We start from the raw sequence: 18,394 nt of genomic DNA on the forward strand, positions 1-18,394 counted from the left end.
CACTCTTTTTGTGTGGGGCTCACCTTGAAGGCGGTATGGAAGCTGCAGTGGGTACAGTACCCTGCGGCCAGGCTGGTCTTAGGGATATCGGGAGATTATCATCTCTCTCTGCCTGTGTGATAGACTTCCGTGCCAAACTCAAGGTATTAATGTTAATATAGAAGGGCCTTAACAGTTTGGGAGATTGCTCCTTGCCAGAGCTCCTCTCCCTGAGATTGTCCACTTGTCCCACCTGATTCACTCAGGTGATGATGATGCCAGTTACTACCCTGAAGGAAGCCTGCAAATCTGTGACCAGGAACAGGGCTTTCTCGGTGGTGGCTGCCACACGATGGAATGCATCACAAGTGGGGGTGCGCCAACCCTCTTCCCTTCTGGCATTTAGAAAGTCAATTAAAACCCATCTTTTCAAAGAGGTTTTTCCGGATACCTTTTCCATGTGATGGCCTGTTGTGTCTTTTTTTAAAATTTCTTTTTGATTGCTGTTGTGGCTGAGGAGTATTTTAGGTTATTTTCGCTTACCATAGCTGATGGTTGGGTTTTTTAAAAAAATGTTTTTGTCTCTGCAAGCCTCCCAGAGTAGTGTCATGCCACTGCATAGTTGGAGTAAAAATTTAATAAAATCAATAAATAAAGACCATTCTCTGGGCTTTACAGATTGGTTTTCCTCTTATATGCTTTTGAAGGGGCTGGATATGGGCTGGTAAGGGAAGAGGAGATTGTTCTGATGACTTCTGCCTTGCAGAAAGGGTGGAAATGGAAAAAAAAGGGTTTGGGCACATGTTTGAGATTTATTTCCATTTTTATTCCTCTGCAGAGGGCATAGGTGACTTGAGCTTCTTGCTGGAAAAAGCTGTAATTCATTATTTCATGGCCAGGAAAGGTTGGAAGGTATGCCTCCCCAGTAGAATTTTGTAAATGCAATTAAAGGATAGCCCGGTCAATGTGCTGAGGGGAGCAGGTGAATGTCCAGCATTTTACATCAGTATTTAGCCCGACGTCTCAATTGCCCTTTGTCAATTTAACGAACGTCCCGTTGATTAACTGTTTGCCCTTTATATGTCAGACTGATTAAACTGGAATGAATGTGCCTGTTAGCAGAGCTTCAACACAAGACTCTTTTTGAGTTACAGACGGGAGTCAAATAGCCACCGCTTGCTCTGTAGGAGATACAGTAAATGGTTTCTTTTGGTTCCATGAATTTGTCATACAAATTTGCTTTTAAAATGCATAGCATCCTAGAATAATGGAGTTGGAAGGGGCCTCTAAGGCCATCCAGTCCAACTCCCCCTGCTCAAGGCAGGAATCCATCAGGGCCACTAGTCTGAAATGGGGGGGAGGGGGGAAGCAGATGACAATTATATTGTTAATAGGGAATAAATTTGTTAGCCTTGAAGGCATCACAATGGTCCTCTTACACAGCTGTGCACACACAACTCAAGTTTGTGCTGGTGGTAGTTGTGAAAACTCCAAGGGGAAGACCCAAACTGACAGATTTTATATTCCAAGAATAGAAATTTAGGTTAAACATTAGAGATGATTTCCTGACCATAGGACCTATTTGGGAGTCAGAGGGGCTCCCTCAGAAGACTGTGGACATTCCTGCCTCAGAGTTTCGTAAGTGGAAGTTGGGGAGAGGCAGAGTAAGTTCCAGTTAATGAGTAAAAAGAGGGGTGGACTAATCTGGGGAACTTGAAGCTATTCTCCTCCGTGAATCCCTGCCCTTCTGTTGTGCAGCTAGGAGAATCGGATCAAAATTCAAAGCTCTGGATCAAGTTTGTGGAAGGAAAATGATTCAGGGTGGATTGTAACTCAGGGCAGGTTTTAAAAAGGAAAAAGGAACGGTCATGCAAAACACCGAGGCAAGGCTGTGAGTCACCCAGTCAGTGTCCACCTTTCCAGCCATGTTCGGCAAGCTGCGCCATTAAGATGCATTTGGCGTGACACATGAGGCCGAATTCTGGATGGTGCATACTTGTCCATCCCCAGTTTTTATGGAAAAAAACTAGAGCAGATACTCACCTCGGACCTCTTAAGGTGCAGGAGAGCCCTTTGAAGCCAACAGCCAGATGGTGGGCCATGGCTGTTAAAAGACCTGGAGATGTTGGACTTGATGTGGGAAAGGGGATTCAAAGCAAAATGAAATTACCCTTGAACACACCTCTGCAGGAAGAGAGAAATAGCAGGGAAATTAAGAAGACCACAGCCGGATTGAAAACTCTGTTCAGCGTTAACCTTTCTGGTTTATTATTCTGTAATGACCTGGCGATACAAAGCTGGTAATTTTCTCTCCCCCTGCAACATAGCAGATTTTCACAAACAAGGAGGCAGGTGGCTGGAAATTGCTGTTCCAGCAAAAAAAGCACGTCTCTTCCCCCCCCCCCCGGCCCAGCCTGAGGAGTGTTCGATCCGTAGGGGTCCACAGACATCAATCGAAATTCGGATTATTGGCCTGGAGGTGAGAGAGCATGGAGAGGCTGGAAAGACTGAAAAGGTGTTTTCTCTGAAGAGTTTAGACTGGGCTTCCAAGTAGAACAGTGGTAAACAAGTGGATTTAATACTTTGAACGCACCCAGTTTGTTCTGATTTTGGATGTTAAGGAGGGCTACAGAGTTTTGAATCTGTGATAAAATTCTTTGTGCTGTACAATAGAAGTACAGAGACTCACAGAAGATAATCACTTCAAGTTCCAAGCAGAAAGTCCGCCCCTTTCTCATTCACTGGCACTTAAAGTCTCAACAACTCACTCTGAGAGGTTTGTAGGAAAAAGAATTTTAAAAATTATTTACTTACAGTTGTGAACAGATCAACAGCAAACAAACAACCTGCTTCCAACAGACTAAAGTGAAGAAAAGAGAACATTCAACAGAAATCAGAAGCAAGGAAGGAACAATGGGTTGGTGCTGGATAGAGTGACAGCCACCCCAAGCCAGAAAGGTCCCTCCCAGTCACTCAAACCACAGGAAGCAGGCGAGGAGAGGTGACAAAATTCCAGTAGGTTGAACCTGGTTAATAGCTGGAGGGAATACAAGGAATCTCTGTCAGTGGATGTAAAGAAAGGATCTGCTTGCTAAGTCAGGATAGATGTAGCCTTGAGTTGCTTGAGGGGAATCAATGGTACACCAGAGGCCTCTAATTTTCTGTTGTTGTTACAGGCCGTCAAGTCACTCCGGACTTAGGGCAACCCTATGCACGAGCAATCTCCGGAATGTCCCGTCCTCCATTGCCACGCTCAGCTCTTGCAGATTCATGCCTGTGGCTTCCTTTAGGGGGTCAGTCCATCTTGTAATTTGGTCTTCCTCTTTTCCTGCTGCTTTCCACCTTTCCCAGCATGGTATTTTTTTCCCAGAGAATCTTGCCTTCTCAGGATGTGCCCAAAGCATGTAGGACTGACTCAGCTTCAACTCTTTCTCTCTCTTTTTGCCTCTAGAGATAATTCAGGCTTGATTTGTTTAAGGACCCACTCGTTTGTCTTTCTGGCTGTCCAGTGTAGCCGCAAAGCTCTCCTCGCATCACGTTTCCAACGAATCCATTCCACCCCCACCCACCCCGTCAGCTTTCTTAACTAGTAATGAAGCAGGAGAACAACTCATAGATAGATCCTGCATGGGATGTCTTAATTTGATTGGGGAATATTCAGGAGCCCGAGGAGAATATTGCTCTTTTTGCTGACAAGCAATATACTCCTCTGATGAAAAACCTTTGCCTCCCACTCTTCACAGCTACTGCTTCATCAATTGAGACTCTCCAATAACGATCCTTCCTTATCGGCAAATTAATATCAGGGTTGCTCAGCGAAATGGGAGACGCTCCTACAATCACTTGTGCAATTAAAAGCGCGAATTCAATCAGGCGAGCCATTTGCGCGGCAAATTTCGGTTAACCGTTCTTGACTGGCTTGGGTGGCATGTTAAATTGAGGTATTAAAAATGAGAATAACTGATTCCATCTCCTCTCTAAATGGTTTACGAGACAGGCTTAATTCTGCCCTGTTACATCCTGGGAGAATCTTTGTTAGCTTTCCACCCACACTGGGCATTTTTCGCAAGACCTGTTTTGGTTAATAGGATTGTAATGGCAGAGCCACGAAGCCTCTGGGTAATTAGCAGATGGTCAGAGTATTCTGCTTTATCAAATGATAAAAAGCCTCATCAAATGCCTTTGGATTTTTTTTAATGGGCATAATTAAATTGGATGGGGAAACTTGACTGGGAAAGATAAATCAAGCCATCGTTTCCAGAAGCGTCATAAATGTCTCCTTTTGGGATTTTAGGAAATTGGTGGCTGAGAGAGGCACTTTTTAAAGAGGTAGATGCTGGGTCGTCTCCTGACTGTTTAGTTCCATACTGTGGTTAGGAGTAAACATTACAGCATTTTGTGATTTTGTCTGCACTTGTTGGTAATTTTTGTTGTATTTTTATTTGCAACCTCATGTGCTGCCTGTAGTTTGGGTGAAGGGCTTTTCTGAGCTGGAGTGATTCTCTCTTTTGGCACTCAGCAATCATTCGTTCCAGCCTTTGAATTCAAAGAGAGCCCTGCCCCTCTGCTGAGTGTCTCTTTCCCTCTTTTTAGTCTGTGGGAGGCAGTTGTTTGTTGTTGATCTGTTTGATTGGATGCTAGTAAGTGTGCAGTAAAAAAAGCAGTATACCCAAATCTGTAATGTCAAGCAGCTATAAGTAAATACATGTTTTTCATTCTTTCTCCTACAAATGTCAGAATTACTGAAACTTTAAGTGCCAGTTAATGAAAAATGAGGTGGACTACCTTGAGAACATGTTGCTATTCTCCTCTGTGGATCTCTGAACTTCTGTGTAACAAAACTCTTTACCAGAAATTGAAAAAAAACTGCAGAGTTTTCCATTCATGGCCCTCCTCAGAGGTTAGACTAGTTGACCTTCAAGATTCTAGGTTGGGGAACTGACCATTTCTGAGCACAGAGTATACAGCACTAAGCCCAGGGCTATTTTGTATTGGGGGGGGTGTTTCCCGCAAAAGAAGACAAGGCTGATGGACTTTTCCTCTTGGTCCGGGATGCACATGATGTCAGACTGTTTCACGGATGTATGTATGAACATGGTGTTTGGTGACTCCCATCATCAGGGGAGCACCTCCTGGTCCCTAGTCAGAGAGCTGAAGCCAAATCTAATATAGCTGAAGATTTGCCGCACTCTTTCCTTTAATCAGTTTAGCTGTCATCATCTTGCGAGATGATGCTTGTTCTTCCATGAACAAAAATAATAACCAGTACCCGTGGGACGAGTGGATGGGGGTACTGGTAGAACATGGTGCGCCTCCAGTGTCTTAAAAAGGCTAGAAGGTGTTGCAACAGGGAAAGTGGTGTGAGTTTCATCTCAGATGTTCCTCGGGAGCTCTGTGTCTCTATTGCATCTCTCTTCTCTGTCTGTTGAAGTCTGTTGCTGGAGCCAGTCATGTTTTTCAGTATGCTGTTGATTGTAAATGAAACAATTTTATTCTTTCTGCTGTTAATGTCTCAGAGTGAGTTATCTAGATTTTAAGTGCCAGTTAATGAGAAAGGGGTGGACTATCTGTGGAACTTGTAGCTATTCTCTTCCGTGAGCCTGTGTACTTCAGCACTCTCCATGATTTGCGGGGTCTGTGTGTGCTGATGGTTTGCCCCAAGTGGGCAGCTGGCAGTCAGGGTGAGGGGTGGAGGGTGGGCTCCTTCTTTAGAGCAGTACGCATAGGGAAACGACATAACCCAATTAAGCCCGAGAGGTTGCTCACAGCTGCAGGTAGCTTTCTTTGCCTGGGCTAATTGGATTTGCGAGAGAGGGAGCAGCACAGAATTATTGGATTCGGGGAGGCATCCCATGAATAACGGCACCGTTTGAGTCCTGGCAGTAGTCACCATCAGAAAAACCACACAGTACAGAAGCTGTGCTTCCGGGCAAAGCCCGTCAAGTCCTCCTTCAGGATGTGGATTCAAATCCTGCTCCACAAGGGAGTTGCACTTTGAACTGGCACCAGAAGTGACTGAGGTTTGCAATCCTGTATGAATTAACCCAAGAGTTGCTTTTGGGGAAAGAGGTCTTGTTGGTTCTCATTTGAATCCAATTTGTGCAAGGATATTCGAGCTAATTTTGTTAACTTAAGATGTTGCAAACACACAGAAAACCTGGTTTTGGGTTGGGGTTGTTTGTGGTTTTCCAGTTGTTTTTATCATCAAGTTGTCCTGTGTGGCCAGTCCCAAGGAGAGAGAATAAGAATAGACTCATACAGGAAATATGTGGAAATATATAAAAATATACTCCGATTAAGCAGGAGACTGCAGGATTTCGCTGTGGTGTGATGAGAGCAAGGCGTTGGTAACGGGGTGTGGGAAAAACCTGATCCTCTTGGAAATGCCAATGAGGGCCTGGTCCAGAAGAGACTGTGCCCCAGTGAGGGCCTGGTCCAGAAGAGACTGTGCTTCTGAGTTCAGAGACAGCTTTGTCTCTCTGCTCAGTACTTTCCCCCCTCTCTTGGCAGCCTCTTGAAGTCTGTTGTTGAAAGCAGTCATGTTTCTTTGGTTTGCTGTTTGATCTGTTCAACTGTAAGTAAACGATTTTTTAAAACTCTTTCTCTTACTAATTTCTTGGAGTGAGTTATAGAGACTTTAAGTGCCAGTTGATGACAAAAAGTGCAGGACAAATCAGGGGAACTCATAGCTCTTCCCCTCTGTGAATCCCTGCACTTCTGCTATCCAGCTAGGGATATAGTAAAGGGTAGCGGTGCGGTAATAGCAAAATAAAATCCAAGTGCAAAAATAGGTGATAACTTTATAAGCCACTAAAAAAATCATTACCACAAAAGCTTGTGGACTGTGTGATGATTTTTTTAGTGGTCTGTAAAGGAATTGCTTATTTTTTTGCATTTGATTTTCTTAAATGGGTGGCTGAAGGTTTGGGATGCTGAGCTGCTGCCATCTGGTGGTGCTCATCGAAACAATGGCAGAAGTTGCTCAGGGAACATTCAGGGAGATGTTTCAGAAGCAGGAGCATTCACCCTAAAAGGCCTTGTTCCAGCAGGATCTTTCAGGGACTAGCATCCGCTATTCTGAAGGCAAGACCCATTGCTTGGGTGGGGCACTGTCAACCCTAACACACACCCTCGTGCCACCCTGGCAAGGAAGGAGGGAGAACAACCCCATTGCCTGTCTCAGATTTGTTCTTAATTTTCTTTTCCCAATCCAGCAGCAGAGTTTGGAAAAGTGACTCCAACTTCTTTCTATCATCTAACATCCTCTCCAGCCTTGTGATTAGGAAAGTTGCCTTAGCTGCCCTCTGTTTTCTTGCCAGCAAAGAAGAGTTTACGGAGAGGCTTATGTTTGCAAGAAAGAGAATCCAGCTACAGTATTATGATTCTTGTTCTTATTACTTATGGTATTTCTGGCCCATCTTTCCACCCCAGAGCAGTGTGCTCAAGACGTCACTTGTACGTCATAAAACAGAATCAAAACAGCAGCTTAAAAAAAACAATTGCAACCAGTGAGAAGTTAAAATGGGATAAATGTAGAGAACAGTTAAAACCCTCAGAGTAGATGTTAAGCAGTTTTGTCAGGGAGTTTGAAGTGATGTGTCTTCACACTCTCCCTAAAAGCAGTTAGTGTTGCAAAGTTTTGAGTTTCTGTTAAATGTCCTTTTGCTGTGCGGTGGAAATAAGAGAGATCCACAGAGGAGAATAGCTAGAAGTTCCCCAGAGTCCATCCCTTTTCTCACTAACTGGCACTTAAATTCTCATTAACTCATTAATCACTACAGAGCCCTGTGCCCTGTAGGGATTATTCATTTTTTAATGTGAAGAGATTTGGGGTGTTCAGGCCCTAAGAACATGACAGAATTGTCTACACACACCCTTGAGGGTACAACCAGGACATTATCAGCAAACTGATTTTATTTTTAAAAAATTGAAAAATGAGGTGGTTGAAATATTTATTAGAGGAGTGTGTTGCCCATCCTAATATGGTATCATAAGATATTACAGATGGAAGGGACCTCAAGGGTCATCTACTCCAACTCCCAGGCTACACCAGCTTTGTAACTGGAAAGAGATGAAACCTTTTCACTCCAAAGATGTTGTCTTTTAAAGCTGCTACACATGCACTTTAAGCTTGCAGAGGGAGCTCAAGACTATCTCTTGGTGGCTGGGTTGGTTTTCAGCTTTTAGTGCTGGAGATTAGCACCCCGAAACTCTCAGGGGTGCTCTGCTTCTCACAATCGGCTTCCTGGAAGGTCTGTTTTCAGAGTTGCCCCATGAAAGCTTTTTCTGGGGGAAGGACGGGTCTTTTCTGATGGGTGGGTGGCAAGTGCCCCTGGCCGCACCCAAACTCTGGCTTCCATGTCAACAGCAGCACAGCTGCAGAATCCAGCATGTTTAGGGCACATCCTTCTTTTCTTTCCTCTCTCTTTCTGTGGGTCAAAAGACTAATTAGCATCCTTAACTGAATCTGTTCAAAACACAGAAGAAATACCCTTGCCACAACCCAACCCCAACCCCCTTTCCATCCGCAGGAGCTGTCCACACTCTGGGCTCCCTTGAGTTGCCTTTGTTTTTATGGCCTTATATAGCTACCCAGATTGCCTCTACCAAGGCAGTCCCTCGGTAGAGACCTACCTCGGCACCAGTCCCCTTTCCCGGTGCGCAGTCTCTCTCCCCCAGGAACTGCTTCCAAAAGTTCAGCATTCCTTCCTTCTCCTTGTTTTCATCTCCATCTTCTCACTCCTAGATTCCCAGCTTTCAAAATGGGATGATGACGATGACTATCAGGGTGGTATTACTAACGAGGTTGGTGTTTTCATCCCCAGAGTGCCCTAGTTAACTGAAGATGCTGCTGGTTTTGTTTTGGGTTCCCCAGTTGTCTATAGATTATCTGTGAGTCAAAATGGACATTATAGCAAGCCCGTCATTAGCACCAGAGCTCATGGAAGAGGTGGCATCCCTCCCAGCGCAGGCCTTTTCAGTTCTGCCCATCACAGGTTAAGTGGTTTTTGTTTGGCCTCCGGTCAACATCAGGAGAGGGCCGCGAGCTAATCCGTTGGCAAGTTGGTTATGCAGACCCTGGTTCAGAGCTGCTAAATTGATATTTAAAGACAAGAGAAACTTGGGTTACAGGGGCCAGTGCTAGAAGGCTGATCCTTGAGCTCATAGTCTGGATAAAACTACACCCTCCCATGTGAACATACCCCCCTAAACTGTGCCAACCCCAGGCGGTCGCACGCTGTTTCCCTTCAGATGTTGGGCTGTCCTATTTTTGCACCCGTGACCTCATCATCAGGCAGTGGCTGGACGTGATATTTACAGACCGGTCTGGAGTTGCAGCAACGGCGAGGCTGCTGGGCGGGCCAGTCATGGGACTTGCTGCGCTCCTCTCACAAGGGGACTTGGGATCACTAGGGTGGGCTCAGCCCTTTTGACATTTCAATTCTTGCAAGCCTTGTTGTGTGTGATTTTTTTTGAAGGGGTCATCGGGCAGCCAGTGGTTCCCTAACCATGGCTGGTGGGGAGGGGGCTGATGGATGTGGGAGTTATTATGGGCCAGCCCCTCCACCCCCTCTCCCTGGCTCACTCCCTGCTAGTGTCAGCCAGGAGAGGAGAGAAACTTGGCCCCGGGCGTCCCTCCTCTGTTGGGCCCCAGCCAGGCGGTTTGTTTAGCTTCCCAGCTGGGGGTGGGCTGTGTGAGAGAATGTTTCCCCGGGAGCAGCAACTGGGATGCAGGATGGGGCAATCCAGAGCATTTTATTGGGGGGCCAGAATGGCAGGACGAGGCCCCAGATCCAGCTAGGGGTCTCACCTCTGCAGCGGCACAGTGAAGTGCCCCCCACCCGCCCATCCTGGGTTTGGAGCAGCAGATCTGCTGAGGCAGAGGACTCCCGTGGGTTCTCGGCAATCCCAGAGGTGTGACGACAGAGACTACAGGACCAAGAAGGCGGCTGCAGATCTATCGGGACAGGGCTCAGCCACGTTCCCCTGTGGGGCAGTGACTCTGGCCAGCCTGGGGTTCTCCAGCTTTTCCAGATTCTAGCTTTCCCCACTCTGGGTTTTTTTCCACGGAACCATCAGTGGCTTCTCCTCTCTGGTTTTGGTTTTGGCGTGGCTGCTCAACCATGTCCTCCCGCAGCTCCCCCGTCCTCTTCAAGAAAATGTTGATGAACCAGAGCATCCGGCTCCAGCGGCGCTTCACCGTGGCCCACCCGCTCGGGTAAGAGGGGCTGGCTCGCGGTTGGTCTTGTTGCTCAGAGGGGCGCATGAATTGTCTGGCCATACCTGGAAGCCAGACATGAAAGCTGCCATTCTGGCCTTCTGAGGGGGTCTGGTGTTTCGAGGTAGACTTCGTATGGGCATAGAGGTTCCATTTATCTGGGCTGGGAAGAAGGGACTGACAAGCTGTACCGCAGCGGGTGATGAGCCACCCAACACTGGGTTAGATTTCAAAAATGGTATTGGAAGTGAAAATGAAGCTGACTTTTATTGGTGTAATGAGCAAATTTTTCTCTTGGCTTCTTAAAGTTATTTGAAAATATTTTGCAGGAATTTTGGAAAGTTCAATGCCATGTATTTATTAATCCTAAGATTTTTCTTTTTTAAAGTAAGGAGTTTTCACAACAGGTACTACAAAGAAACACTTCAAAACCTCGTAATGAGATGGGACAATGACATATAATGCATAATGGGAATTGCTATACAGTACTGTACTTATTTATTTTATTTGCTGTATTTCTATCCCAGCTTGTCTGCAGGCAGCTCAAGCTGGTTAATTTGGCTTCCCTTTTCCTTAGTTTCTTATATTCTTAAGCTAAGGAAATAGAGCTTCCCTAGGCAGAGGCAATCTACCCATGAATGCCAGCCGAATTATACAATAATGGGGGAAATGCCTTGATTCTTTCAAGCTTCCCGCTTCTCCAAAATACTGAGCTGCTTTGGGAACAAGTTTTTAGTCTAAAAGGCAAAGTATTAGTGTCAAAATACTGAAATCCAGTCCCCCTCATGCCATCATAATAATCTACATTATGTCCTTTTAAAAAAGTGAATTTAAGATAGTGTTGCCATCTGTCTTGTGGTAAGAAGTTCCATAAGCTAATGGCCATACTTCTTTGGGATTTCTGACAAGTATTTAAGAAAAAAGAAAAATGTCCCCTTGGTGATGCATTCATTGACAAGCTGGCTTTCATGCTTCTTCCTTGCACTGTCGCTTCCTCTTGTGACAGCTTGAAAGGAGGCAATGCCCCCGCTTCAGCCTTTACCCTCCCCACCACCACCAAACCCTGTTTTTCTCTAGTCAAGCCTTTTTGAATGGTATTAGCCACTATTTATAGGAGAGCGGCAAATTCCAAACACGTCTCTCTGGACGGGGTCAAGAATGAGGAAAGCAAACAAACGTGAGTTTTGCACGCAGCGGCTGGTCTCTTGCCAAGCGCCAGACCCCATTCTCCCTTCCTTGCTGGAGCAAAACTTCCCTCAAGCTACGGACGTCCCCCTTCTCTTTGAGAAGGATGGAGAGAATGCCTCAGGCAGCAGATTTTGGATGCTACGATTTGGGGAGCCACGGAACGGCAGCGTATTCTGTGCAATTCACCCTCTGTGTACTATATTTTTATAGCTTGTTGTTTTTATGTGTCATGATGTTGCCCCCAACTTATTGCCACCACATGAATGAGCGATCTCCAAAACGTCCCTAACTTTTCCCTATCCTGAGAGTCTCATCTTCCACCACTATCTCTTGTTACATTTTGCCCTCTAGTTGCCTCGGACTCCTGGTGCCCCCCCCATGAATGAGCAACCTCCAAAAGGTCCCGTCCTCCACTGCCCTGCTCAGCTCTTGAAAATTCAAAAGTCGTGGTTTCCTTTGAGAGAGTCCGTCCATCTCATATTTTGGTCTTCCTCCTTTCCTGCTGCCTTTAGCCTTTCCCAGCGTGATGGTCTATTCCAGGGAATCCTGTCTTTTTATGAGGAGGTGTCCAAAGTAGGACAGCTAGAGACAGAGCTTATACATACAGAGCATGTATAAGCAGAACAAAATAAAATTAAAAGCAGTTTTGAGGAAGTGAAAAGGGTTCACAGCCAAGCAGATTGCAGGAACTGTCACTGAATCTGAGTGGAGGCAGACTTTTTAGATTTTTAGACTTCCTGATTTATTTCAGCGCAAGGTTTTGTGGATCACAGTTCACTTCGCCAGACACATGGATTGAAAATATTTATCTGCAGGTTTATCTACAGGGTCTGCAGCGCAAGGTGGAGGCGGAAGCAAGCGGGGAAAATGGAATTCCGAAACGACAGTTATTAATGGGGCTGTTCTTCCAAATGTGATTGTCACTTGGAGGTTTCATTTTCCACACCCGTAGCCATCCTCACCGGTTGCCACAGGCACCATTATTTACGGCATATCAGCCGGTGGCTTGTTAGTTGGATTATTTAGTGAATAAAGATTTATTTCCATGTGAGATTTTGTGGGTATTTTAGTGAAATGATTCACAAAAGCTTACATTGCAAAAATATTTAAGGATCTATATAGAAACATTGGTTTCTGCTCTGATTTTTCTGTGAGGGGGCTGTGTTTTGCTTTTTAGTTATATAGTTGAGAAGCTTGCGGGGGATTTTTGGGTAGTGTCCAGTGCCAAAGTAATGTTGCTGGATTTGGGGGCTATTACTATATCCTTTGGCTCGGGAGGGCGAGGGTTACTTATTTCCCTCAACCTCAGGCAACAAAATGACTGGGGCTGGCTCAGCCTGTCCGCCTCCTCCCAGAAAAGCTGGCCCTTGCAAAGCAGACGGTTTAAAATCCACAACACCACTGTGGCATGGATTGGTTCCCTCAATGGGAAGACAGATGGTCTTTTGGAGTGCCCCCCAATGGGTGGGACTACAGTTCCCAGCATTCCTCACCCTGCTCACTGGGGCTGATGGGAACTAGGATCCATTTGAAAGTCAAACCTTGCACTCCAGGCAGTCTAAGAAAGCTCTTTCAACCCAGAGGCCCCATTCGGTAGCATGGGAGTTGTCTGGAGATACAGCAGCCTGCAGTGTCAGGGGGATGTGAGAGGTTCCTAAAACCCTGGATTGGCAAGAGAAGAAAGAGGAGGGTGATTACTTTGGAAGATTTGTCCACCATCCAGCGTCAATGTTTTTTAATGTGTGCGCGCTAGAGGGGAAGCCCTGAGCCCTGCCGCGGTTCGCCATTGTTTGCCTGGACCCTTTGGCCCTACAAGGAGGGCTTTGTCCTTCCGGCACCATGGGGGAAAACAAACTAGAAGCCAAACCAGGATGGGTGTGGGCGTGATTGTGTTCCAGCCACTCCAGAGCAGCTCCGCCGATGAACCAGGAAGGAAGGGATGCCAGCAGGATGGGCACCCCGTGGCACCTCCAGCGTGGTCTCCACTAAGCCTACCACCCCATCTGAAGGCATCCTAAGTCCGGTTTGTAGCCAAGACAATTGGCCAATTATGCTACCGGGCCGGGCTTCAGCATTGACGTGAGCCACCGCTGGCGGCTGAAAGGGGGTCCATTGTTCCCGCATCGGATGGTGGGGGGAGGCATGGAGGCAAGGGGTGATGGGGGAGCCAGACAGCTGCCGTGGTCTGGGTCCCTCTCCTTTGCCCTTTCAAAGCGAGCACGGCGATGCAGCCATGCCAGCGGTGCCCACGCCGGAGACACTCCTGCATCGGTCCCGTGGCAGGTCGGCTAAGGTAGGTGCAGAGCCGGGTCTCTTTCCTGAGGGGGTCCAGAGCAGGTTGTTGGTCCTCCGTGCTCTCATGTGCTGGCCCCTGAGCACATCATGCATGTTGGGATTCGGAACCCTGAGACCAACTCAGATGTGTGTGTGTGGGGGGGATCGAATAGGGCACAAGTGAGCTCTGGAAAAAGTCCCGGTGGGGTTTTGGGAGCATCTGACGCTGGCTGGAGAGCTCAGCGGATGGGAGCGCCTGGCTGTGGAGCCAGCGGTCGGGGGTTTGATTCCCCCACTGTGCCTCTAGGGAGAAGAGCTGACTTGTGTAGTTGCAGGCAGAAGCTGCACAGTCCCCGGGCACCCCTCAGGAAAAGGGGGTGGGAAGCCACGTCTGTGTAGTTTATTCCTAGAAAAACCATGTAAGTCAGAATTGACTCAATGGCAGGTGATTATGATCGCGAGGATTGGAGGCTGTCTTTTCCAATAAGGTGTATACGAAAACATAAGAATTTTACAAACGGTCCATAACACATACAATAATAAAACAAATAATAAATGAAAGAAAAAATAAAGAAAGAATTAAATATTGACAGGAGGGAAGGCCTGAACATACAACCATGTTTTTAGTTGACTCTTAAAAGTGCCCAGCGTAGGGGCCGCACGAATAACCAGAGAAAGGTTATTCCAGAGGCGAGGAGCCACCGCCGAGAAGGCCCGGTTTCGTGTCCTTTCCTTCCGGGCCTCCCTCGGCGTTAGGCTCCTCAGCCTCACCTGGCTCATGCAGGTGATCCGAGTAGATCTAGGTGGCAGCAGGCGTTCTGCCAAGTATCGGGGTCCTAAACCGTTTAGGGCCTTATATGTAAGCATTAACACTTTGAAGTCAATGCGGAAACAGATGCGCAGCCAGTGCAGCATGGCCAGAGTAGGAGAGATATGTTGGTATTTTCTTGGCGCCATCTTGGAAGCATTGAGCCTTCAAATAAAAAGTAAGTTAAATGATTTAAATCAAACCCAATCCAATCATTTCAGAGTGGTTCTTAGAGGATTGGATAGCTAGCCCCGTTGGCCGGCAGCTTTAAAAATAGAACCGGGCAGCTGCCGGCTCCCCTGTGGGAGATGGGGAATGCAGGGCCACTGAAAGGAAAACAAATCACGTTTCTCACATGACAGACAGACGTCGTCTCTTTTCCTGTGTAACTTGGACAAGCATCCTGTAAAATGAGCTCAGCTGTTGCTTTGCCAAAGCCTCACAGGTGGTCGGAGGCAAGGAAAGTGCCCGTTTCGAGGATGCCAGTTCACTCCAGAGGGGTGGGGTTGGGATGGATGACCTCCAGGTCTCCCTTCTTCCCTTGGAACATCTCTACCGATGTCTGTCACAGCCGTGGTTCTTGGCCCGCTCCCTCGTTCTGTTCCCCCTTTGCGAATTTTCCTCCTTCAGGTCCTGGGAGGGGTGCTCCCTCCCCCCCCCTTCCCATGCATCATCATCATGGAAAGAGGAACAGAGCCAAGGAAGCAGAATTGTTTGGACTAATCCATCAGGCAGATGTTCCTGGACTGCAACTCCCACAAACCCTGGCCAACCCAGCTAGTGGGCAAAGTCTTCTGGGAGTCATAGTCCAAGGACACCTAAAAACCCTAAGTTTGGGGGAGCCCCTGCAGTAAAGCCAAGCCGTTGAGTTCAGTGGGACTCACAGACAGGGAGACCTCCACTCCCATTCATATCAGTGGGTTCACTCAAGTTAAATCTATGTGGATGGGGAAGAGGGGAGGGGAGGGGAGGGGAGGGGAGGGAGGGTTTTTTAAAATAATCACCTTTAAAATTAGAGATATTGAGTTTGTTTAGTCTGGAGAAGAAAAGGCGAAGGAATGATAGGAGAGTTGCCTTTAGAGATTGAAACACCATCCTGTGGACTAGAGGATGGAGCCAATGCGTTTTCGGCAGCTCCAGAGAGCAAGACCAGGTTTAAATGACGTGGAAGATTTTTAGCCATGATTGAATGGCATACAGTTATGTCAGCAATATTTTATGAGTGGGTTTTCTCTCTCTGCAGGGGGGGCTGGACTAGATGACCTCTAGGGTGTTGCTCAACTATACAAAGCTCTCGGAAAAGATTGGTCTGTTCTGAGCCATGGCAATTTAAGCTCGTCAAGTGAAGTGTGGAAGTAGAGGGTGCCAAAGGCCGGGTGATGGATGGAGGACGGCCTCAGACTCACCCTTCTCTCCCTCTCCCCCCCCTCTCTTCCCCCCCCCCAGCTTTGAGCTTGAGAATGGCTTTCCTCCTGGCCACGGCCCCCTGGACTTGCCGGGCAACCCAGGCCTGGTGCTTCAAGGGGCTGCTCCGCATGGCCAGCGCCGGGAGTCTTTCCTGTACCGCTCGGACAGCGACTACGACTTCTCCTCGCCCAAGGGCATATCCCGCAACTCTTCGGTGGGCAGCGACATGTAAGCGTGGGGGTGGCAGCAACAGGTTTGTGGAGGGCCTGTGGGTGGTGCCGAGCAGACAAGAGGGGGAAGGCAGAGAAGTCAAGATCTCTGGATAGCCTTCCCCTTGGGAAGCCCAGTGTCATGCAGAAGCTCTCTGTGGGGCATGGTGGTGACACCACTCAACACCTGGTGAGATGTTTGCAGTCCAGCTTCTGTGTGGAACGGTGAATCTGACTAGGACAAAAGCCTCGCTTTTCCTGCTCTCTCCCTGTCCAGATTCCACCCTTGCATTGTTTTGGAGGCAAAGGGTGTCTTCTTAAAACTTTAGTGGAGGGCGGGGCTCACCCCCTCCACACCAATATGCAGGAAACACACGCCAAGGGATCAGACAGCGAGCACAGACGCAGGTGGCAGCCTGGGTTTCAGCTGCAGTCATCGCCTGGGTGCTGGTGAGGCTCTGCTTTCAGCCTGGTCGCACGTCTTCCAGTGCTGAGCAAGGGAGCTGGACAGACTCCATAAAGGGACCCAGCTGCTCAGCTACTTCTGTTTAGCAGAGGGGCTACTCTCACGTTTGCAGGGTGCATTAGATTAATCCAACCACAATCCTTTGCAGGTTATACAGGAGGAACACACACACAGCAAGCCCCCCTCGTGGATGCTGAAAAAGTGTGGTCTCTGGCTCCCCCTAGTGGCCATTGTTAGAAATATATACAGTACCGTATTTCTAGGATTTTATTTCAATATTGTTTTGACGTGTCTGAAAAGTCAACGGATACTGATCCCACGGATGGGGGTGGTGGTTTATACTTCTAACGTGTTTTAATTCTCTCTTGTAGGCACGGAGAAGACTTGATCGTCACCCCCTTTGCACAGGTAGGCGTTTCTTCCACCACACGCTTGAATTAGAGGGAGGCAGTGGCCAGGGTGTGGACTTGCTGCCTGTTTGCACCGAGAATTTTGGGAAACTTTGGATTAGAAGTTCCAGCATCCCCACTGCGGCTTCAAGGGTCTGGGATGTCCAGTCCCAGAATCCTCTTCCCCAGTTTTCTCTGTGGCCCACCTCCGCCATCTCAAGAGCATAAGAAGAGCGCAGTGGCAGGATCAGACCAAGCCATGGCCAACAGGGCCGGCCTCCTGATCGTCTTGGAGGCCAAAGACATGACGACACATCTGGGTGTGTGAGTGTCGGACTCCAGATCTAAGGGAGGAATCCCTTGAATCTGTTTTGCACAAGGAAACCCCACAGACCCCCATTTCTCACCTGAACCCACTGCCTTCACACATTTCCCTGGTTGAATCCACCTTTGAAGGCACAAGAATTGGGGCTGCCTGTCTCCTTAGTGCAAACAGCTAGCCAACAGTCTCAGGTGGACGATGCTGGGGGCGCTGGTGCAGGCTAAAACCTGGAGTGGATTTGCAACACCCCTGAAAGTGGAATCTACACCACCAGGGGTTTGCAGGGACATGTTGGCAGGGGGTGGTCGGACGAGATTCCCATGTGTCTGTGAAGCTAATGAGTGGGTTGGGGGCTCCTCGTTTCCCTCCCCCCCCAGGTCCTGGCCAGCCTGAGGACAGTTCGTAGCAACTTCGCCCTCTTGACTCACCTGCAGCAAGAGAGGAGTGGCAGCAAGTGAGTGAGAGAAGAAAGGAGAGGGCTGGAAGGAGGATCTGGCCTTCTCTCTGCCGCTTCACCCAAGAACCCCCTGTTGGGAGGGACTGGCTATGAGAACTGGGTGACATTTGCCCCACCCGTCCCTCTTTCTGCCATTGTGAGCTAGAGAGGCGCTCAGCTTTACCTTGTGTTTTCCAGGAGACCTGCTGCTGCTGCCACCTGCTTCCCAATGCCCAAGGTTGCTCTGTCGGGTGAGTGCCTCTGCCTCCTGGATCTCTGTGGGCTGCTCCCCCTAAGCGTTCTCTTCCAAGGGGCGGTTAGATCCACCCTGCAAGTTTAGGACTTGTAGTAGCAGGAATATCCTTAATTCTTCTTTATCCCACAATGGGAGGGCTGTAATAAGAGTCCAAATTAATAATAAAAAGTGACTTTTCAAGCTTTGGATGAAGACACTGTGTGGCAGAGAAGAGACACCCTGGTTTCTTTGGAAAGAAAACTGGTGTGAAAATATTACAGAGTTTTGAATTTCTGGTAAAATTTCCTTTGCTACACAGCAGAAATTCAGAGATTCACAGAGAATAGCTTTGAGTTTCCTGAGTAGTCCACCCATTTCTCATCAACAGGCACTTACAGTCTCAGTAACTCACTCTGAAACATTTGTACAAGAAAGAATAAAAGTGTTCCGCTACTTACAGTG

The 18,394-nt window shown here is 47.8% G+C and overlaps 1 protein-coding gene across 6 annotated transcripts in view; it reads left to right on the forward strand.

Moving 5' to 3' along the window:
• The window catches only part of PDE4C (phosphodiesterase 4C), a 52,132-nt gene that overhangs the window by 19,844 nt on the left and 13,894 nt on the right, over positions 1–18,394 (forward strand). For 3 of the 6 annotated variants that reach the window (XM_020781053.3, XM_078379018.1, XM_078379019.1), the window contains 4 exons: positions 15,915–16,103; positions 16,922–16,958; positions 17,639–17,715; positions 17,896–17,948. In XM_020781053.3, coding sequence (XP_020636712.3) covers positions 15,915–16,103; positions 16,922–16,958; positions 17,639–17,715; positions 17,896–17,948 — 356 coding nt within the window. Of the gene's footprint in view, positions 1–9,281; positions 10,199–10,235; positions 13,680–15,914; positions 16,104–16,921; positions 16,959–17,638; positions 17,716–17,895; positions 17,949–18,394 lie in introns of those variants that run through there. The other 3 variants (XM_078379021.1, XM_020781056.3, XM_078379022.1) reach the window with 3 other exon arrangements.

The sequence above is a fragment of the Pogona vitticeps genome, chromosome 7, assembly GCF_051106095.1.
Source record: "Pogona vitticeps strain Pit_001003342236 chromosome 7, PviZW2.1, whole genome shotgun sequence".
Classification (NCBI taxonomy): Eukaryota; Metazoa; Chordata; class Lepidosauria; order Squamata; family Agamidae; genus Pogona; species Pogona vitticeps.